The following is a 23,870-nucleotide window of genomic DNA, read 5'->3' as shown; positions in this document are numbered from 1 at the left end:
AATTGTGGACCAAAAATATATTTTTAAAAAACAACAATAAACACAAATTTTTAAAACAATACAGTGTAACAACTATTTACATAGCATTTACGTTGTATTAGGTGTCTAAAGAATAAAGTATAAGGGACGATGTGTGTAGGTTATATGCAAATACTATGCCATTGTATACATAGGACTTGAGCATCTTCAGATTTTGGGGAGCCGGGGGGTGGTTCTAGAACCTCAAGGTATAGCTGTACCTCATTCTTTTTCATGGCAGCAAGTATGTCACAGTAACTTAAAAAAAAATAATTTTAGGGGCCATGCTAGTCTGTGTATCCTTCCAGTTTTAGTGTATGTGTTGCCAAAGCAAGTGATAGGTGTAACTTTAGTCTTCTGTTGATGGTCGTTTAGAGTATTCCTAATATTTATAACCAGAGCTTTTATGAATATCCTCATACACATATCTTTGTGCATGTATGCAAATATGGCTGTAGGATAAATTCTTAGAAGTGTAACTGTAGAGTTAGAGAATAGTGTGCAGGGGGACTGGGAGAAGAATATGTGCTTTTTAAATTTTGATACATGTTGCTGAATTTAGAGGAGTATAATTTTCTTTTTTTTTTTTTTTTTTTTTTGAGAAGGAGTCTCACTGTGTTGCCCAGGCTGGAGTGCAGTGGCGCTATCTCGACTCATTGCAACCTCTGCCTTCCAGGTTCAAGCGATTCTCCTGCCTCAGCTTCCTGAGTAGCTGGGATTACAGGCGTGCGCTGCCACGCCTGGCTAATTTTTGTATTTTTAGTAGAGACGGGGTTTCACCATGTTGGCCAGGCTGGTTTTGAACTCCTGACCTCAGTTGATCAACCTGCCTCAGCTTCCCAAAGTGCTGGTATTACAGATGTGAGCCACTGCACCCAGCCTAGAGGATTATAATTTTAGAAGATAGATTTCTCATGTAGTCCTGTTTTCCCCATGGATTGATTGTGAGTTTTAAAAAAAATTTAGGGTCAACTTTGCATATTTGCCAATTAGATATTTTTAAATGCTTTTATTAGTGATTTAACTCCTCAAAATGCATTCAGGAATGGTTAAAAGCAAATATTAATTAGTACTCAGATACTTATTTTCCCTTTTCTATAGAGTAAAAGAGCAGCATCATCTGTTCTTGAGGTTGTGCTTAATGTAAAATGCTAGGGATTCCTCTTTTCTTTTTTTGAAGGTGAGAATGTTTGACTAAAAAAAAATTGAATGGATTAACTTTTAGAAATGCATCTTGAAAGTAAAATAAGATTTTGCTATCAGGTGAGTGAAAACAATAATTGGAAATAAAGATTTGAGTTTTCCTCCTTGTTAAACCCAATGAAATTATGATGCTTGGCTCTTCCTCCCCATCAAAAAGAAAGTTAAAGTTAAAATTCCTGTGTGAGGTTGTCATATTCTCATGCTGTATATTTTCTTTCAGATTCCTTTGTTTCTTCCTCTTCCTCTCAGCCTGTATCTCTATTTTCGACCTCACAAGGCAAGTCTGTAATTTTTTTGTGTGCATTGGTAAAAGAAAAATGTTGAGAAAGAGGCTGTAACTGGGGATATGAGGCACAAGTCTTCTATTGCACCCAAATCTCCTAAAATAAAAACTAATTACAAGCTGGTTCTTTCTATTTAGCAGTTTCCAGTGGGTTTCCTGTAATGGTTAATAAAATAAAATGAGGCTGGGTGGACTCTGTAACATAGCATAAACTTCAGGTGTAGTTTTGAGTATTTCTTTAAAATTAAAAACTTGCCCACCAGAATTTGGAGCAGATAGAATTGTGGCTCAGAGGCGAGGTGCAGTTGCTCACACCTGTAATCTCAGCACTTCAGGAGGCAAAGGCGGGCAGATCACTTGAACTCACGAGTTTGAGACCAGCCTGGACAACATGGTGAAACCCTGTGTCTACAAAAAAATATGCAGGCATTGGTGGTGCATGCCTATAGTCCCAGCTGCTCGGGAGGCTGAGGTGGGAGGATTGCTTGAGCCCAGGAGTTGGAGGTTGCAGTAAGCGATGATCGTGCCACTGCACTCCCGCCTGAGTGACAGAGCAAAGACCCTGTGTCACCACCACCACCACCAACAGCAACAAAATTGTGGCTCAGAAAACACCCAACCCCTAGAATGCATTTAATGTATTGATTTGCAGCTATGAAACTGGTTTAGAGAGGTAGCAGATTTGGAAAAACAGTATAAAAGTATGCTTCCACTGAACTAGAAAAATACCAACCTAGCTAGGGCATTTTAATGTGAATTTATCTGAGATACGTCATAAAAGTTAGGCTAGTTCCAAATTGCCTAGGAACATTGAACAAGTCAGTTATGTGACTTTTGGCAACCAGGGCTTCTTGTCCTAGAGATTGAGATGTGGCTTTGTTTTGTTTTGTTTTTAATCTGTCAGTCTGTAGGGAAGGGAATCAGTTTGTGGAGGTAACATTGCCAAGAAGCTGAAAGAGAGGGTACTATGTGCTTCATCAATTTATACTAATAATAAAGTATTATTTCATTTGTGCTGCTGTACTAGACCCAAATACAGGTCAATTGAGAACCTTTATTTTAAAAAAGGAAAAAGTAATTAAAATCACTAGATAGATTGTGGAGTTCTGTAGCTGCAAAAGACTTTTACCTTATAAGAATAAAAACATAATGGGATTTAAAAAAAAATTAGTGAAACTTTTGCCTGGTTAAATCTGCTTCTTAGGAAACATGGTAGGGAATTTTTTTTTTTTTTTTTTTAAGACAGGGTCTCACTCTGTCACCCTGGCTGAAGTGCAATGGCACATTCATAGTTCAGTGCAGCCTCAATCTCCTGGGTTCAAGTGATCCCCCCACCTCAGCTTCCTGAGTAGCTGGGACTGTATACAGGCACATGCCACCATGCCCTGCTAATTTTTTAATTTTTATTTTGTAGAGACGTTTTGCTATGTTGCCCAGGCTGGTCTGGAACTCCTGGGCTCAACCAGTCCTTCCACCTCAGCCCTCCAAAGTGCTGGGATTATAAGCATGAGCCACCACCACATCTGACCAACAATTTGTTTATTTTAATTTAAACTGATGACATTAGAACCCCAATTCCTTTATAATGTGCCTTAATATGTGAATTTGGATATCTTGTGAGCCAAATAATGACCTCTGAAATTAACATGTTTACATTAAAAGATAGAAATTTTGTTAATATTAGAAAGTAACTCAAACATATTAAGTAGTTATGTTGTTCTTGACATTTGGAACTTGACCATATTTATATTTTTAAGGGTTTTTTTTTCCTTAGGAGAATAATTTAAGCAAATAGGTATTAAATTTATTCTACTGTGGAAGAAAAATATAGTATAAATAGAACAAATAATTATTTCCTCTCTTGTATTTCAGATCTTTAAGAATACATTCTAATCTTAAGTCACTATTTTTTTTTTCTTTTCTTTTATCTTTTTTTTTTTTTTTTGGAGATAGAGTCTTACCCTTTTGCCCAGGCTGGAGTGCAATGGTGTGATCTCAGCTCACTGCAACCTCCACCCACCAGGTTCAAGCGATTCTCTCACCTCAGCCTCCTGAGTAGCTGGGATTACAGGCATGCACCACCACACCCAGCTAATTTTTGTATTTTTAGTAGAAAAGGGGTTTCACCATGTTGGCCAGGCTGGTCTCAAACTCCTGACCTCAAGTGATTCGCCTGTCTTGGCCTCCCAAAGTGCTGGCATTACAGGCATGGGGCATGTCGCCAGGCCAAGTCACTTTTTTCATATAGAAAAGGGATAGTTAGGCCGGGCGCAGTGGCTCACACCTGTAATCCTGGTACTTTGGGAGGCTGAGATGGGCGGATCACGAGGTCAGGACATCGAGACCATCCTGGCTAACACGGTGAAACCCCGTCTCTACTAAAATACAAAAAGAAAAAAATTAGCCGGGCGTGGTGGCGGGCGCCTGTAGTCCCAGCTACTCGGGAGGCTGAGGCAGGAGAATGGCGTGAACCCGGGAGGCAGAGCTTGTAGTGAGCCGAGATCGCGCCACTGCACTCCAGCCTGGGTGACAGAGCGAGACTCCGTCTAAAAAAATAAATAAATAAAAAGAAAAGGGATAGTTGATACTCTAAACGGTGTAACAGTGTAACCCATGGCTAACATACCTAATGTATGACATGTTGAAAAAAGAACTGTCATAGCTTTAAAAATTATTTTCATCCCTGGTTAACAGAAATTACATGTGCACTCAAGTAGAAGGGAGGTAAATAAAAAGGATTTAAATTAAAAATGAATGTTTAAATAGGTTTCAGTTTCACAGTATGTATTAGAATTTGTAAGACAGCACATATACTTATTCTTACTTTTTGCTTACAAAAAATTTTTTTTGACCAGTGTAGATTGAGAATAGCGCTATTGTAAAAAGGTAATTAAGAATGCCCTATCTGGCTGGTCGCGGTGGCTCACACCTGTAATCCTAGCACTTTAGGAGGCCAAGACAGGCGGGTCACCTGACGTCAGAAGTTCAAGGCCAGCGTGGCCAACGTGGCGAAACCCCGTCTCTACTGAAAATACAAAAATTAGCCGGGTGTGGTGGTAGGCACCTATAATACCAGCTACTCGGAGGCTGAGGCAGGACAATCACTTGAACCTGGGGGACAAAGTTTGCAATGATCCAAGATCGCGCCATTGCACTCCAGCCTGGACGAAAGAGCGAAACTCCATCTCAAAAACAATACAAAACAAAAAGAATGCCCTATCCTCGAATGGGTTTCATTTAACTTCTATTAGTAGCATTTTCTCCTGCAACAAACAAATAAACAAAACACATGATGGAAAAGTAGCCCAGTGGGGCCCTACGTCATTGGTGGTCTAGAGGTTAGTCTGTTCAGTTGTTTGAGGGAACACCTTGGCAGATGATTAGGTGTTTTCTAGGGTAGCCAAGACTGGTAGCTTCCAGTCTGCCTTAGTGAAAATAAGGGAAGAGGAAGCTGTTGATATAGTTGGTTAACTATATTAAAACCCTGGGTGGGAGATGAGGGCTCTGGGAACAGTCCACTTCCACACAGGCCTTTGAAAGTGACTACTGCCACCAGCATGCACCTTGAGTCCGTCACCGACACTAACCCAACTAATTTCTTTGGCTTCATATACCTTAGCTATCTAGCCTTAGGGAAATTGTGGCTATTTTTATATACTCCAATCATGTTAAGCAATATGTAGTAATAATAGGACTTAAAAAAAAAAAAAAATAGAGACAAGGTCTCACTAGGTTGCCTAGGCTGAACTCCTGAGCACAAGCGGCCCTCCCACCTCAGCTTCCCAAAGTGCTGGGATTACAGGCATGAGCCACCATACCTGGGCTAAATAGGACTTTTTAAGATTTAAGAATGACATGATTTTTTTTATCCTGAAATATGTATTTATCATTATTGGGTTTCAGGTAGATGTATGTATAAAAAATGTCATTAATTCAGACTGAGTAAAGGGCAGTTAAAGTTTTTTAAAGTAAATTTTGTGATATTTACTAAGTTGTAGTGCTTTGAGAATACAGCTACATAAGCTAGGAAGTTAAACTTTTGATATGAATAGATTTCTAATTAGAATGTCAATGGAGTACCCCTGAGTAGTCCTTGTGGTCTTTTGCTTATGGCTTCCTTTTTCTATGAAGCAACATTATATTTCAGCCTAATCCCTGAGAGTTTCAAAATAGTGGATTACATTTTAATGTTTTCCTGTACTTCATAAAAACATACGAAGATATTGACAGAAGTATAGATGTAGTATGTGGCTAATTTTTATTGAACTTTTACTATGCCCAGTAAACTTTAAATGAATCATCTTATCTAATCTTCATAAGCAGTTCTATGAAGGAAAGGGACTGGCTCTTTTACCAATTGAAATGACTTGAAAATGGTGAAATCACTTGCTCAAGGTAACACAGCAAGTAAGTGGTAGATGGAGGATGCCAAAGCCATGGTCATAACTGCTCTACCTGTAATAAAGATGATCAGATAAACTAGCTATATTTTAGGGTTCAGACTTCTTTTTAGAGATGGCATTTTGAAGTTAGTATTAAAATCATGACAGCAGAAGAGGTAGATACTGTTGTTTTGACCATATTATCGCTATTAGTGATATAATTTAGTATCATCTGGGGTATATGCTCCCTCCAACAAAATCAAAATCAGACTGAAATTTTGTTTTACTTTTCAAAACCTTTGATAAGAGTGGAAGCTGGAAAATACTGTTTCTTTAGAAAGCATTGGAAGAAAAGTAGGTGAAAATGAGATTGGAAAGAGAGGATCCATCCACCATGCCACATTGGAAGCACATTTGCATTAATGAACGCTTGCATTCAATTTGACTAATGCAGTAGGCATCTGGAATAGGAAGTTACAACCCTGAACTTGGGGGCAAGCATTGAGGAAAAAAATAAATTTGCCAGTTACAGCCTTTTTAAAAAAAGAACAGAACAAAAACAAAACAAAAGAAAAACATTTTTCTTTGTGTAAAAGAGACTTTTTGTTTAGGATCTAGCTTGGCTGCAGAGTGTCTGCTGGCTAACTTCCTATTTTGATGCTGTGGCTGAAAGTTGTTGATACTGTTTTGCACGAATTTGTCGTCTTGTTTTGTGAACATGAGAAAATTCAAGTGTAGGAAAACCTATGCCTGAATATTTCAAACCTCCCTCAAATGAATATGCATAGTATGGATGTGAAAAAGTAAGTTAGTGGCTACTACAGGCTGGCACCCATTGTTCACTGATGTATATAGTGATTCCATGTTATAGATATCCTTTTAGTAAAAAGTAATGAATTTCTTAGGTGAGCGGGTAATTAACAACATGGTAACTATAACCTAATTTTAAACTATTTACTCTTTTTAGGAAGAACTCTTTGATATAGGATATAACATTCCTTATTCCTTAATTATAGATCACATTTTGTTTTTAGTAATGAAGTTGTAAGTACTTGAATAGATGAGTACTAAGTCTTTAAGAGACACTTTGAGGAAAAAGAGGCAGAATAAATAGTATATGAAGGATTTTCAATTCAAATGTATTTACTCATAAGTACTTTTTGTTGGTTGTTTGTTTGTTTTTTAAGAGATATGGTCTCACTGTGTTTCCCAGGATGGTGTCAAACTCCTGGACTCAAGCAATCTTCCCACCTCAGCCTCCTGAGTAGCTGGGACTACAGGCGGGCACCACTGTGCCCAGTCATAGACATTGTAGTTTTTTGTTGTTGTTGTTGTTTTTATCATGTTATTTTAAACTCCCCATCTTGCTCTGAAGGATAAAATACTCTGGGCATAAAAGAGAGAAATTTCTGCCTCAATTCCCATACCAGATTTTTCTAGTCAGATGTGGTTTTTTCCTTCTTCCAATAAAAATGCAGAATTACTGTACTTTAGAATTAGTATATGGAAGTGTTTAGGCACGGGAAGACCACTCCTGCTGCATGCCTTGCTACTCTTAAGGTGTGCCCAGTTCAAGCCCATCTATGTGAGGAGAAGCCATGAGAGTGGCTCCTCCTGTGGGATTTTATGGGACTAGAGCTCTGAAGTATGACCCTTATCTTTCTGCCCTTTCAACACATACCAGATGTATTAAGGCTGTGGTTCTGAAACCAAGTTCGTTGCCTGGGAAACTTGTAATACAGATTCCTGAGCTCTGTCCTCTTTAGGAAGTTCTGAGGCAGTAAATCAGAGATAAACCCCGTGAAGAACTAGTAGTTGCTCTTAAGTTTGAGAGGGATTGTGAAAAATTGTGCCAAAGGCTGTCTCTGTGCTTGGTTATTAAATTGTTCAGCTGGTTGTACATTGAACTAAAATATACTTTGACCCTGCTGGTGGTAAAGATCATTTGCGAAACATTTTGTTCAGGAAAATTTACTGGCTGGGTGTGGTGGATCACTTGAGGTCAGGAGTTTGAGACAAGCCTGGTGGACATGGCAAAACCCCATCTCTGCTAAAAATACAAAAATTAGCTGGGCGTGGTGGTGTGTGCCTGTAGTCCCAGCTACTTGAGAGGCTGGGGCAGGGGAATCACTTGAACTGGGGAGGTGGAGGTTGCAGTGAGCTGAGATCAGGCCACTGCACTCCAGCCTGGTTGACAGAGTGAGACTGAGACTGTTTCAAAAAAAGGAAAAGTTATTTATCTTTCAATGTTGGCTTAGAATTTCTTATATGTTGAGTTCTCTTGTGGGGTTTTTGGTTTTGTTTTTTGGGTTTTTTTTGTTTTTTTTTTTTTTGAGACGGGATCTCACTCTGTTGCCCAGGCTGAATGCAGTGGGTCAATTAGGGCTCACTGCAGTCTCGACTTCCCAGGCTCAAGCGATCCTCCCACCTTACCTTCCTGAGTAGTTGGAACCACAGGCATGTGCCACCACACCAAGCTAATTTAAAAATATATATATATATATATATATATATTTTTTTTTTTTTTTTTTTTGAGACGGAGTTTTCGTTCTTGTTGCCCAGGCTGGAGTGTGATGGCCCGATCTCGGCTCACACCCAGGTTCAAGTGATTCTCCTGCCTCAGCCTCCTGAGTAGCTGGACTTACAGGCATGTGCGACCATTCCTGGCTAATTTTGTATTTTTAGTAGAGATGGGGTTTCTCCATGTTGGTCAGGCTGTTCTCAAGCTCTCAACGTCGGGTGATCTGCCCGCCTCAGCCTCCTAAAGTGCTGGGAGTACAGTCGTGAGCCACTGCACCGGGCCCTAAAAGTTTTTATAGAGAAGGAGTCTGTCTCATCATTTTGCCCAGGCTCGTCTAGCTTCTGGGCTCAAGCAGTCCTCCCACCTGAGCCTCCCAAAGTGTTGAGATTACAGGCATGAGCCGCCATGCCAGGCTGGGCTCTCAAACATCTTTATCTGCATAGAACCTAGCACAATTCTTGGGATGCCATAGGCGTTTGGTTTATATCAACATATTCAGACGTTGCATCACCCAAGATTTTGAATAAAAGCTCTTTGAATTATTTCCCTTAATATGTGAATGGTAGAAGGGAAAGTGTCTAAAGCTCTACATGAGGATTTTCTGTATTATATTATACCAGATGAAGGTGGTTACAATTTGCCAATATGCCTTTTCTCTCCCCTACTAAAAAGGCATGTGGTCTGGAGTCTCTATGTCAAGAGAGTTTTTTGAGAATGTGGTGTTTGGGGACGTTTATTGGGGATTTACTAAGTGGCAGATACTGCTGTGAACGTATATTAACTCATTTAATCCTCGCAGCAGTTCTAAAGTTAGGTGCTTTAATTTTCCCATTTTGATGAGATTTTGATGAGATGGGATTAAGCAGTTTACTCAGGGCCACACGATTAGTAATTGTGATGAAGGGACTTCGAATTTTTTTTTTTTTTTTTTTTTTTTTGAGATGGAGTCTCACACTGTTGCCTGGGCTGGAATGCAATGGCGTGATCTTGGCTCACTGCAACCTCCACCTCCTGGGTTCAAGTGATTCTCCTGCCTCAGCCTCCTGAGTAGCTGGGATTATAGGCATGCGCCACCACACTCTGCTAATTTTTTCTATTTTTAGTAGAGACAGGGTTCTCCATGTTGGTCAGGCTGGTCTCGAACTCCTGACCTCGTGATCTGCCCAGTTCGGCCCCCAAAGTGCTGGGATTACAAGCGTGAGCCACCATACCTGGCTGACTTTGAATTTGTTTTTTTTTTTTTTTTTTTTTTTTTTTTTGAGACGGAGTCTCACTCTGTCGCCCAGGCTGGACTGCAGTGGCCGGATCTCAGCTCACTGCAAGCTTCGCCTCCCGGGTTCACGCCATTCTCCTGCCTCAGCCTCCCGAGTAGCTGGGAATACAGGCGTCCGCCACATCGCCCGGCTAGTTTTTTTGTATTTTTTTTTTAGTAGAGACGGGGTTTCACCATGTTAGCCAGGATGGTCTCGATCTCCTGACCTCGTGATCCACCCGTCTCGGCCTCCCAAAGTGCTGGGATTACAGGCTTGAGCCACCGCGCCCGGCCACTTTGAATTTTTTAATAAGAATTTTTTGGCTGGGCGCGGTGGCTCACGCCTGTAATCCCAGCACTTTCTGAGAGGCCAAGGTGGGCATATCACCTGAGGTTGGGAGTTCCAAACCACCCTGACCAACATGGAGAAACCCCATCTCTACTAAAAATACAAAATTAGCTGGGCATGGTGGCACATGCCTGTAATCCCAGCTACTCCAGAGACTGAAGCAGGAGAATCGCTTGAATGCAGGAGGCGGAGGTTGCGGTGAGCCGAGATCACACCATTGCACTCCAGCCTGGGCTAAAACAGTGAAATTCCATCTCAAAAAAAAAAATTTATTTGGGTCTAAAAATTTAGAATTTAGAATTTAGAATATGACTACCAACTTAATTTCCTAGTCTTTGTTTCAGATAATATATCTCAGTGGAGTATTTAGAGTTTAAGAAGATGAGTAATCATGCAGCTGAGTACTTGATAAGTTTGAGAACATGTTCATGATCACTGTGGGGATATGACATTTTTTACCTCTTACCGTATATTGATTCTCACCCACCCCCCTTTTTTTGAGACAAGGTCTTGCTGTGTCACCCAGGGTGGAGTGCATGGCTCACTGCAGCCTCGACCTCCTGGGCTCAAGCAGTCCTCCCACTTCAGCCTCCCAAGTAGTCAGGACCACAGGTGCATGCCACCATGCCTGGCTAATTGTTTAATTTTTTTGTAGAGATGGGGTCGCACTGTGTTGCCCAGGTGGGTCTCAAACTCCTAGGCTCAAGCCATCTCCCTACCTTGGCCTCTCAAAGTGCTAGGATTACAGGCATGAGCCACCACACCCAGCTGATTACCTTTTTAGTAAATCTACTAGATCTATGACCTTATTTGTTAATAATTAGAGTAGCACCATGTTTTTAAGTGATTAGAACTCTTGAAAATGAATATCCACATTAAATTCCGTTATAGCAAAGAACTAATTTAGAAAATGTTCATAATGAGTTTTGATGGCGATTTGTTTTGGGTAATGTTGGAAGGCTCTTGGAGTGCATGTGAAGGGATGAATCTTTGTTTTTGTTTTTTTTTTTTTGAGACGGAGTCTCGCTCTGTCGCCCAGGCTGGAGTGCAGTGGCCGGATCTCAGCTCACTGCAAGCTCCGCCTCCCGGGTTCACGCCATTCTCCTGCCTCAGCCTCCCGAGTAGCTGGGACTACAGGCGCCTCACTCAGCTAGTTTTTTGTATTTTTTTAGTAGAGACGGGGTTTCACCATGTTAGCCAGGATGGTCTTGATCTCCTGACCTCGTGATCCTCCCGTCTCGGCCTCCCAAAGTGCTGGGATTACAGGCTTGAGCCACCGCGCCCGGCCGGGATGAATCTTTTGAAAAAAGAAAGGTGGTAGACATTTTCTGAGACATAAAATAATCCAGATTTATTCCACCAGACAGTTTTACAGTGTTTAGTATTTTAGGAGCTAACTGCCTTCAGATTCACTGGACTATTCTGTCCTTTTGCCATGTACTGACCTGGGCAACACCAGTGACTACAAGTGCCATGCTGACCAGTTGGAAGAGTCTTTGCTTATCGGAGCTGTTCTAAAAGGCTTATTAGTTTTTGGTCTTCATTCTATTTAATGTTTTCATGCCTTTATACACTTTTTACTTCCAGCCCAATTTTTCCCATTGTCTTGGTACAGGTCAGCTCTGTCCACATTTGTTAGGGTTTCAGCTGGCCAAAAATGGTCTTTTCATTTGCTGAAATTCTAAACAAAATAATTAAAGTTAAAGCTCAGATGATGATGCTACCTTATTTTTCTACACGTGGGAAAGCTTGACTGACAATAATGATTAGCGCCTGCATCTCACAATCACTGAGAAATGAAGGCAGCACTGACCTCTGTTTACCCTCTGAGCTTGCCCCCAGAAAATAATATACACCCTAAATAGTAAGTTATAATATTTTTATTAGGGAACATTATTAGAGGTTTTTTTATATATCTAGTAACCATGTCATATTAAGTAATCTTTTTTCTTTTTCTTTTTTCCTTTTGTTTTTCTTTTTTTCTTTTCCTTTCTTTTCTTTTTTTTCTCCACTCTGTCACCCAAGCTGGAGTGCAGTGGCATGACCGTGGCTCACTGCAGCCTTGACCTCCCAAACTCAAGCAATCCTCCCACTCCAGCCTCCCAAGTGACTGGGACTACAGGCATGTGCCACCATGCACAGCTAATTTTTCTATTTTTTGTAGGGGCAGGGTCTCACCATGTTGCCCGGGCTGATTTTGACCTCTTGGACTCAAGCAGTCTTCCCTCCTCTGCCTCCCAAAGTTCTGAGATATAGGCGTGAGCCACCACACCCAGCCTAAATAATCTTTAATGTTTGAAGTCTGTCAGGCCATTATGGTGCTCAGTAGAGGACTTCTTAGTATTCTGAATATAGGACTTCTAACGTTATCTTTAGTTTTACCTAAGATTATTCTACACCTAACTTGAAGCTTTTGGAGTACTAAAAGTTCAAGAAAGTTAAGAGAAAAGCAAAACTGATAAACTGACCAGTTTGTGTCCTGCTAAAGCATAGACAGTTTTACCATGCTCTTCCCAGTGATGTGAATATTCTTTGGTTAGCATTCAATTTGGTTGCTTTCTTTTTAGTTTAATCAAGCACCATCACCACTATATCACTGTCATCATCATTTTACTTATTGATTTTGCTTATTGTCTGCCTTCCCCTCTGTGTTGTAAGCTCCATAAAGGCAAGAAATTTTTTCTGTTTTATTCACTGCTTTAAGCCCAGTTTCTAAAACAATGTCTGGCACGTGGTAGGCACTCAATAAATACCTCTTGAATTATTGCTAATTCATTTTGTAGACTTTCATCTGTAAGATGACAGATCTGAATCATCTGAAATCTCCATCTCCATAAGCTGGCTGGGCGCAGTGGGTCATGCCTGTAATCCTAGTACTTTGGGAGGCTGAGGCGAGCGGACTGCTTGAGCTCAGGTGTTCGAGACCAGCCTGGGCAGTGTGGTAAAACCACATCTTTACTAAAAATACAAAAAATTAGCCAGGTGTGGTGGTGCACGCTTGTAATCCCAGCTACTCGGGAGGCTGAGGCAGGAAAATTGCTTGAATCTGGGAGGCGGAGGTTGCAGTGAGCCGAGATTACACCATTGCACTCCAGCCTGGGCGACAGAACTAGACTCTGTCTTAAAAAAGCACACAAAAAACACATTAAAAAAACATAAGCTGAACCTTCCCTGTGGGGTGGAGTCAGTTTGACTTACCTCAGAGTTGTTTGAAGAGAGAGGTTTCCAAACAGTTTTACAATAACCGTAGTTCACTGAATGCTTTCTGGTAGAAACACTGACTAGTAGCTTCAGTAACAATGCATGGCTCAGATTGTGGAATATTTCTGATTTAAATGTAATCTGTAGTACTTTATACTTCAGATGTTTGAACCTTTTAACCTACAGTGCTGGGCTTCATTTCTGTTATGCCCTAATCTAGTCATGCTGAATATCCATACTATATAATGGCAGATGCAAACCATGTTTTACTAAATTAGAACTACATATGAGTTATAGTTTACTTCAAGTGTTTTGTTTTGGTAATATAGCTTTGCCACCAAGCTTTAACTGTTTTCCTTAACGTACAAAGACTTTTTATTCTAATAACCAGGTTTCAGTTATACTATTTCTAAAGCTCAGCTCTTATTACATCAAATTTCAGTGATGTGTTGAAGTAGGGGAACTTTATATGGCATTTCAAAACATTTTTATAATAGTGGAATTTTATTTATTGTAAAATATTTTTGTCTTTAATAAAATAATTTTGAATGACGTCATAATTTTGCTTTTATCTGGTATTCGGATGTTTACATGAAAAAGAGAATATAGACTGAATAAAGATAATCCTAAAAGAACTTCTCTGTCACATTTTCCCAGTTATTCATGCTCAAGGCATTGCTGTCCTGAGCCTACTTAGGTCTCAGCTGACCAAGCTGAATCTTTGATTCACTTATTTGGGGCTATTTATTTAAGACCCACTTTGTTCCAGCTCCAAAGATAGAACAATATGCAAGAAAGACAGTGCCCAGGGCTGGGCTTGGTGGCTCATGCCTATAATCCCAGTGCTTTGGGAGGCCAAGGTGGGCAGGTTGCTTGAACCCAGTAGTTTGAGACCAACCTGGCAATGTAGCGAGGCACCATGTCTGCAGAAAGTTTAAAAATTAGCCAGGTGTGGTGGCATGTGCCTGTGGTCCCAGCTACTTGGGAGGCTGAGGTGGGAGGATAGCTTGAGGCCAGGAGGTCAAGGCTGCAATGAGCCACAATTGCACCACTTGCACTCTGGCCTGGAGGACAGAGGAAGACCTTGTCTCAAATACAAACAAATAAGTGAAGTAAGAAAGCACCAGCCCTTGGGATATTTGTTTTGATCCTTTTCCCCAGTAAAAACTTGTTAGAGTAGGAAGTTAGAAAACAGCGTGGTAGATTGATGGCTTATTAACTGCTAAGACAACATATTACTTTGAGAAGGATATTTTCTATTTTAAAAGTAATTCTGGAGGTCACTCTTTTTTGTGTGTATGTGTGTGGAGATGGAGTTTCACTTTTGTTACTCAGGCTGGGGTGCAATGGCACGACCTCAGCTCACTGCAGTGTCCGCCTCCCAGGTTCAGAGGATTCTCCTGCCTCAGCCTCCTGAGTAGGTGGGATTACAGGTGCCTGCCACTACGCCTGGCTAATTTTTTTATATTTTTAGTAGAGACGAGGTTTCACCATTTTGGTCAGGCTGGTCTCGAACTCCTGACCTCAGGTGAGCCACTGCACCCGGCCCAGTTAACTCTGTCTTAACCAAATAAATCAATTTGCACAGTACAATATTGATTTCAATGACAAGTTAGTACAAGAGATTTTGGAGGGGCCATGCGTGGCAGCTCACACCTATAATCCCAGCACTTAGGGAGGCCAAGGTGGGTAGATCACTTGAGGTTGGGAGTTCAAAACCAGCCTGGCCAACATGGTGAAACACCGTCTCTTCTAAAAATACAAAAATTAACCAGGCTTGATGGTACCTGCCTGTAATCCCAGCTACTTGAGAGACTGAGGCAGGAGAATCACTTGAACCTGGGAGGTGGAGGTTGCAGTGAGCTGAGATTATGCGATTACACTCCAGCCTGGGCGACAAGAAAAAGACTCTGTATTTAAAAAAAAAAAAAAAAAGATTTTGGAGGGGGTCCACCTTTTTCAGTACGCTTTAGTTTAGAACATCACAGCTATTTATTTGTACATGGGACAGATTCTTCCTGTGGATAGAATAGAATAATTCTAGTCTCATTTTCAGGTTCAGGGAGGGTCTACTGCATCTCCTAAAAATCAAAAACAAGTCTGGCCACTTGTTTTTTTCCTTCTCAGATTGTGAGACTATAATAGTGGATTTACAGAGGCAGTCTGTGCTCTGAATTGTTCAGCTTACAGATTAAAGTCTATCAACTCTTTATAGTATCAGGTTATTTATTTTGTATCAATTATTTGCTTTTGTTGATTAGCTCTACCAAAATAATAAAAAACCTCCCAAGATTTCTCAATCTTTCCGCCCTTCTTTATGCTTTCTCTTTACAATGGAAAAGTAGTCCAAAAAGTATTTGTTAGGAAATTTTTTTGTTACTTGCAGTTTGTGGCATGATATGGCTTTTCTGTTTCACTGTTGGCAGCTTTATGCATGTCCTGTAGGATAACTTGATCATTTTGTTACATATTTATGTGTGTATATATACATCCTGAGTGTGTGTATATATATATATTTATGTAATTTAAAAAATAAAAAGCATGCTGCTTGGCTTGGCTAGCTAATGTGTAATTGTACCTGGTAAACAATTATTTTCTTTGAAATTCTTGAGCTCTCTTTGTTCTGATGAGCCATCTTCAGAAATTATGACATCTTCCTTTCTTTCATCTTCTGAAATACATAACAATGGCCTTACAATACTACATGGAGAAAAAAGCAATGTGTTAGGGAGCCAGCCTATTTTAGCCAAAGAAGGAAAAGACCACTTGGATCTTCTGGATATGAAAAAGATGGAAAAGCCTCAGGGGATCAGCAACAACATGTCAGACTCTCCAATTTCTCTTGCAGCAGGAGTTCATTGTGACCGTCCTTCTATTCCAGCCAGTTTCCCAGAGCATCCTGCTTTGCTTTCAAAGAAAATTGGTCAAGTGGAAGAGCAAATAGATAAAGAGACCAAGAACCCAAATGAGGTATCAAGTAGGGAAGCTAAAACTGCATTGGATGCTGATGACAGATTCACTTTGCTAACAGCCCAAAAACCACCTACTGAATACTCTAAGGTAGAAGGCATTTATACATACTCTTTGTCCCCATCCAAAGTTTCAGGAGATGGTGTTATTGAAAAGGATTCCCCTGAATCACCATTTGAAGTAATTATTGACAAAGCAGCATTTGACAAAGAATTTAAAGACTCGTATAAGGAGAGCACAGATGATTTTGGTAGCTGGTCTATGCGCACTGATAGAGAATCATCCGAAGACATTTCAGAGACTAATGACAAGCTTTTTCCACTGAGAAATAAAGAGGCAGGACGTTACCAAATGTCTGCATTGCTCAGTAGGCAGTTTTCACACACAAATGCAGCACTGGAAGAGGTGTCTAGATGCGTGAATGATATGCATAACTTTACTAACGAAATACTGACTTGGGATCTGGTTCCCCAAGTGAAACAACAGACTGATAAATCTTCTGACTGCATCACAAAAACTGCAGGACTTGACATGAGTGAATATAATTCTGAAATTCCAGTTGTAAATCTTAAAGTTAACACTCATCAGAAAATTCCTGTATGTTCTATTAATGGGAGCACTCCCATCACTGAATCAACAGGTGATTGGACAGAAGCATCTCTCCTACAAGAAAATGCTATCACTGGAAAACCTATACCCGACTCTTTCAATTCCACAAAAGAATTCAGTATCAAAGGTGTGCAAGGCAATATGCAGAAACAGGGTGACACACTTGCAGAATTACCTGGATCTCCACCTGAGAAATGTGACTCTTTGGGTTCTGGAGTGGCCACAGTGAAAGTGGTTTTACCTGATGACCACCTGAAAGATGAAATGAACTGGCAGAGCTCTGCATTGGGAGAAATCACAGAAGCTGATAGTTCTGGTGAGTCTGATGACACAGTAATAGAGGACATCACAGCAGATCTATCATTTGAAAATAAGAAAATTCAAGCTGAAAAACCTGTTTCCATTCCAAGTGCTGTTGTAAAAACAGGTGAAAGAGAAATCAAAGAGATTCCCAGTTGTAAGAGAGTAGAAAAAACATCTAAAAACTTTCAAGAGTTGGTCAGTGACTCTGAGCTGCATCAAGAGCAACCTGATATTCTTGGAAGGAGTCCAGCTAGTGAGGCAGCAAAAGTACCCAATATAAATGTCTGCTTAGAAGATGTGAGTGAAGTTGCTCCTGAAAAGCCTGTTACTACTGAGAACCCCAAACTTCCTTCAACAGTGTCTCCAAATGTTTTTAATGAGACAGAATTCTCATTAAATGTGACAACATCTGCCTACTTGGAGTCATTACATGGGAAAAATGTTAAACATATAGATGATTCCTCCCCAGAGGACCTGATAGCAGCCTTTACAGAAACCAGAGATAAAGGAATAGTAGATAGTGAAGGAAATGCCTTTAAAGCAATATCAGAGAAGATGACAGACTTTAAAACAACTCCTCCTGTAGAAGTCTTACATGAAAGTGAGTCCAGTGGTTCTGAAATTAAAGGCATTGGAAGCAAATACAGTGAACAAAACAAACAAACAAATGGAAGTGAGCCTCTAAGTGTTTTCCCTACCCAAGGTACTCCAGTAGCATCTCTTGACTTAGAACAAGAACAGCTCACAATTAAGGCTCTTAAAGAATTAGGTGAAAGACAGGTTGAGAAGTCAGCTTCTGCACAGCATGACGCAGAATTGCCTTCTGAAGAAGTACTGAAGCAAACTTTCACATTTGCTCCAGAATCTTGGCCACAGAGATCATATGACATCCTAGAACATAATGTCAAGAATGGATCCGATCTTGGGATTTCCCAAAAACCCACTACTATCAGAGAAACTTCTAGGGTAGATGCTGTTTCCAGCCTTAGCAAGACTGAATTGGTAAAAAAGCATGTCCTAGCAAGACTTCTGACAGACTTCTCAGGTAACCATTTATATTAGAATACTGCATGTGGTTAATTCTGTGACTGATTACTTATCAGCGTGCCGTTTATGTTAGAGTCTGATTTATACCTACAAAATTATGGCTAGAATACAAATATAATATACTGTATGATGGGAAAGGCAGATTCCTCTCTCATCTTTTTTTAAATGATTGCTTGATTTGGTTTCCTTAATACCAATATTTCCCAAAGCAGTAGACCACTTTGTAACATTAGTCTTCCCCTAAAAATTTTTTCTATGCTCCGGTTATATTTCAAGGTACTTTTCTTTTCTTTCTTTTTTTTGAGACAGAGTCTTGCTCTGTCGCCCAGGCTGGAATGCAGTGGCGAGATCTTGGCTCACTGCAACCTCCACCTCCCGGGTTCAAGCAATTCTCCTGCTTTAGCCTCCCGAGTAACTGGGACTACAGGTGTCAGCCACCATGTCAGGCTAATTTTTGTATTTTTAATAGAGACAGGGTTTCACCATATTGGCCAGGCTGGTCTCGAACTCCTGACCTTGTGATCTGCCCACTTGGCCTCCCAAAGTTCTGGGATTACAGGCATGAGCCACCGCGTCTGGCCAGTTACTACTTTTCTTTCTTTTTTTTTTTTTTTTTTTTTTGAGACGGAGTCTCGCTGCGTCCCCCAGGCTGGAGTGCAGTGGCGCGATCTCGGCTCACTGCAAGCTTTGCCTCCCGGGTTCACGCCATTCTCCTGCCTCAGCCTCCTGAGTAGCTTGGACTACAGGCACCCACTACCGCACCCAGCTAATTTTTTGTATTTTTAGTAGAGACGGGGTTTCACCGTAGTCTCGATCTCCTGACCTTGTGATCCGCCCGCCTCGGCCTCCCAAAGTGTTGGGATTACAGGTGTGATCCACCGCTCCCGGTCTACTTCTTTTCTTATAGGTTGGCCCTAGGGTGATACTAGTTGAGAACCTAATATCATCAGGTTCTTACTTATGTACAAAGCTTATTTTTAAATCTCCACAATAGTCACACTTTTTAGCACTTGAGTTTTTTGATATGTGCCTTGTGGAATCTTAGCAATCAAAGATAAAGGAATTCCTGCTGGGAAAGATAGTAAATGAAACTTTTAATTAATGTGATCATATACTATAGAGATTTTATGCCCTGAAAGTAGGTAGCCAGTATTGTAGTACTATTTTGTGAGTAATACTTAGGAGAACTCATGCGTTCTTCTACTTTCTATCTTATTTAATATTCTTCAGGCCAAAACTCATTATTGGATGGTACTAGAAACCCCCTCTCTTGTCTTTTATCTATTTCAAATGATCACTTTTCTATCAAGTGGCTTTCAGTTAGATTACTGCAAATTGCTGTCTGTTCTGGGGTCTTGGAAAGTACAAGAAAAAAAAAAGGATCTTTCAAGCCCCTCTACAAGGGACCCCCATCCTTTAATGTAATATCAAGTTTTACATCTACTATATGGTCAGTGTTAGGTGCTATGTAGAGGTCTGTGGTTTTTAAACTATTTGATTATAGATCCTTTTTCAAATGAAATCATATACGGAGTTGTAGAATTTATAAGAAAATTAGATTTTTGTTAGGCTAAATGTATTTTGTGTTTGATTATACTATTTACTTTTTATAAGGGCATTTCCTTACTGGAGACTGTAGGTAGATTTATCTTCTTAAGTTTTAATATTTAAAATAGATAAATTGTACTTAACCTTGTAATGGTATTGTGAGGATTAAATATGAAAATGCAGGTAATGCAGTGCCTAGCACATAGTAAATATTCAGTCAGATTTAGCACCAAATACAGGGCCTGCTACATAATAAGTACTGGACAATTATTTGTTGAATGAATGATAGGAATTATTTCACTAACAATTATCAGTGAAGACATTGAGGCTTTTTGATAAACCAAAAATTTTGAGTTACCAATTAAGGATAGCTCTTATACTCTAGTATTTGAAGCTCACTGAATTTGGATTAAAGAGTGCTAGGTTCTAATTCTTGCTGTGCTGTGCCTAGAAGTATGACTTTGAACAATTACATAACCTTTCAGGGGCCTCAGATTTATTATCTGTAAAGTGAGGATGTAAAGTGAAGTAGATGGTCTTCAATTATCATTTCAATAATATGATTCTCTGGCTCTGGTACATTCTAGATTTCTTCCTGAGTTGTCGTAAGTCTTATAGGTAGTAACTTTTGAGTATTAAGGCACATAGGAATTATACTACAAAAACTCCAGTGTCTAATTCTGGCAAATTCTTGTTTTAGCGTGACCTTAGATGACTAGTCTAATTGGTTCAGCATCTTCCTTTGTTAATGTGATGATCATTATTTTGCCCTGCTTTGTATGTTGCAGTAAATAAAGTGCTGTGTAAATGCTAATTATTAGTAATTATCAACTGAATTATTTAATCTAGTGTGAGAGATGAAAAGGGCTATGGAAGTTCAGGATATTTGTCACTGACCAAATTCTATGATTAGTGTATATTTTTAGATGATAATTAAAGAAGACTGGTATAGTTAGACCAAGAAGTTTAAAGGTCTTTCTTGCAGCTTTCAAAAGTGAAAACCTTTTAAAATTGTCTTATGTATGACTAAATCTTTAAAAATATAATCCATTTCATTGCAGTGAACCAAGATTGTACCACTGAACTCCACTCTGGGTGACAGAGCAAGACTCTGTCTAAATAAATAAATAAATGTAATTAAATTAAAATATCAACCATTTCAATAAAATGCATCAGTGTCTAGTTTTATTTATTTATCTTTTTTTTTTTTTTTTTTAATTTTTTTTTTTGAGACAGAGTCTCACTCTGTTGCCCAGGCTGGAGTGCAGTGGCGCAATCTCAGCTCACTGCAACCTCCGCCTCCAGAGTTCAAGCAGCTCTCCTGCCTCAGCCTCCTGAGTAGCGGAGATTACGGGTGTGTGCCACCACACCCAGCTAATTTTTTGTATTTTTACCAGAGATGGGGTTTCACCATGTTGGCCAGTCTGGTCTCTCAAACTCCTGGCCTCAAGTGATCCGTCTGCCTTGGCCTCCCAAAGTGCTGGGATTTACAGGCCTGAGCCACCACACGCAACCAATTGTTTAGTTTTAAATACGTGTATCTGCATATTCTTCCTTTCTAAGATGATAACAGTGCTTTAATTCTGCCTAAAGTTGTTTGGGAAAATAGGCAAAAGAAACAATGAAAGAATTAGTGGTTTGTTTTCTGTTTTTGCTATTTTATGTTATATTACATAACAGTTTGTAATGAAGCCTTTATGATATTATAGTTGGTTGCTCAGTAATTACATTATGATAGACTCTCATAGTTTGGGGAAGAAAATCAGATCCCTGCCTGTCACATACCTAGTATAGTGAAGATAGTTTTTTGTGTTTTAGTATCCAGATTGGCAAGGTGCAGAGAAATAGCATATAGTTTGGTGAGTACATGTAAATTGTTAAAGCCTTTCTGGAAGGCAGTTGGCAATATGTAACAGACCTAGAATTGCCCTAGCAATCTTGTTTTTAGGAATTTATCCTTTTTAAAAACAAAAAAAGCCCAGGCTGGAGTGCAATGGCACGATCTCGGGTCACTGCAACCTCCACTTCCCGGGTTCAAGCAATTCTACTGCCTCAGCCTACTGAGTAGCTGGGATTACAGGCGCCTGCCACGATGCCCAGCTAATTTTTTGTATTTTTAGTAAAGATGGGGTTTCACTATATTGGCCAAGTAAAGATGGGGTTTCACTATATTGGCCAGGCTGGTCTTGAACTCCTGACCTCATGATCCGCCCGCCTCTGCTTCCCAAAGTGCTGGGATTACAGGTGTGAGTCACAGCGCCCAGCCGGAATTTATCCTTTTTTTAAAATGTGCAAAAATAACTACACAGATGTTCATAGTAGCACTGTTTATGATAGTGGCAGATATCTCAGTGTCTTAACAATTCGAGATTGGTTGAGTATATTATGGTGTAATTGTGCAATCGAATATTACACAGTCATTGAAGTTGTTAAAGTTTTTTTTTTTTTTAAGAAATGGAAAAATATAGAAAAGTACAAAGGCAGCATACACCCATATCTTCTCTATATGTAGAATTAACTTATATTGTTAGCATTGGTAGTCATATTTGCTTCCAAACTAAAGGATTCTTTCATTACCATCTGGCCACTCCCCTTCCCCAGACGTAACACCATTAGGGACCTGGTACATCTTTCCAGTTTATTTTAAATAAATGTGTTTGTATTGTTTTATGCTTTTTAACCATTCATATTATCATGTTTGTTGTATAACTTTTTCCATTCAACATTAGGTTTTTAAACTTTCTTCATATTGGAATATATATAATTTATTCATTTTAACAGCTATAAAGTAATCCATTTTATGAATATATTATTTTATTTTGATAAGGGTTTAGATTCTTTTCTGTTTTTTACTATTATACACAGTGCTGAAGTTAACATTCTTTTTTTTTTTTTCTTTTTTGAGATGGAGTCTCGCTCTGTCACCCAGGCTGGAGTGCAGTGGTGCAGTCTCCGCTCACTGCAAGCTCTGCCTCCCGGGTTCACGCCATTCTCCCGCCTCAGCCTCCTGAGTAGCTGGGACTACAGGCGCCTGTCACCACGCCCGGCTAATTTTATTTTTGTATTTTTAGTAGAGTCGGGATTTCACCGTGTTAGCCAGGATGGTCTCAATCTCCTGACCGTGTGATCCACCCACCTTGGACTCCCAAAGTGCTGGGATTACAGACATGAGCCACCATGCCCGGCCTGAAGTTAACATTCTTATACTTGTCTGTTTTTACACATATGTGAATATTTCCCCAGTGTTAGGGTGCTACTGCTTATCAGTTTCACTTCTAGCTCTGTGCATTACTTTTCTAGTTATTGTCAAAATTAGTGTCTTCTGTTATATAAAAATGTAATTTATTAGTAAAAACTACATTGTTGAGCACCCAGCAGATGGTGGATGCTAAAGTGGAACGAAAAGAGTTACAAAACAAGAGATACGAAATAATTCCTATCTTGGTATCATTTAAAGTGAATCTATGGCTGGAAAGATTCCATAAAGAAAAAAAAATGAACCTATATACCTACATATATAAGGAATCTGAAGTAATTTTTAAAAGCAACGTCAGATTGGTTTTCTTTTCTTGTGGCCAAGTAGGTTTTTATTGGACCTGACCTTCCTGCATATAACTGGACAAAATTTTTAAAAAACAAAGACCTGAAGGCACTGGAGAATGAACGGGAGCAGTCAGATTCTGAAAGAGAGTTGATACATGTAAGAAGAGACAGCATGAAATTAGTTTTTTATTTTTACTGCTTTTAGCTAGAGGACAGGCTGAAGTGGGTACCTGACAGGTTGGCTCAAACCTTCATAGAAAACCTAAGCAGTGGACAGAATTTGGGTCAGCCACAACCATTGAGTCAGTGGAATGTAAGGGGAGGAGGAATCTTGGAAAGGAGAGAGCCAGAGAGTGACAACCTAAAATTCTGTAGACAAACTGTGTTTAAGCCTCTGTTTAATCGTGAACCACACTTAACGCACAAAAGATTATAAGCAGCACAACTAGAGATGAAAGAAGTGAACTGGACCGGGCGCGATGGCCCATGCCTATAATCCCAGCACTTTGGGAGGCCGTGGCGGGTGGATCACGAGTTCAAGACCAGCCTAGCCAAGCTGGTGAAACCCCGTCTCTACTAAAAATACAAAAATTAGCCGGGCACGGTGGCAGGCGCCTATAATCCCATCTACTCGGGTGGCT

The 23,870-nt window shown here is 39.9% G+C and overlaps 2 protein-coding genes across 10 annotated transcripts in view; one reads left to right on the top strand and one right to left on the bottom strand.

The window, feature by feature from the left end:
• The window catches only part of PLAAT3 (phospholipase A and acyltransferase 3), a 369,991-nt gene that overhangs the window by 126,088 nt on the left and 220,033 nt on the right, over positions 1-23,870 (bottom strand). The gene's annotated exons all lie outside the window — the stretch shown is intronic.
• RTN3 (reticulon 3) overlaps positions 1-23,870 on the top strand; it is a 74,719-nt gene that overhangs the window by 20,749 nt on the left and 30,100 nt on the right. For 2 of the 9 annotated variants that reach the window (XM_050757110.1, XM_050757111.1), the window contains exon 2: positions 1,442-1,498. The exons of 2 other annotated variants lie outside the window; for them this stretch is intronic. In XM_050757110.1, the coding sequence (XP_050613067.1) occupies positions 1,442-1,498 (57 nt within the window). Of the gene's footprint in view, positions 1-1,441; positions 1,499-13,761; positions 18,137-23,870 lie in introns of those variants that run through there. 5 more of the 9 variants (XM_050757107.1, XM_050757106.1, XM_050757114.1 and 2 more) reach the window with 5 other exon arrangements.

The sequence above is a fragment of the Macaca thibetana genome, chromosome 14 (assembly GCF_024542745.1).
Source record: "Macaca thibetana thibetana isolate TM-01 chromosome 14, ASM2454274v1, whole genome shotgun sequence".
NCBI classification, from domain to species: Eukaryota; Metazoa; Chordata; class Mammalia; order Primates; family Cercopithecidae; genus Macaca; species Macaca thibetana.
The sequence above is the reverse complement of the archived record's forward strand: the minus strand, read 5'-3'. Positions and strand labels throughout refer to the sequence as shown.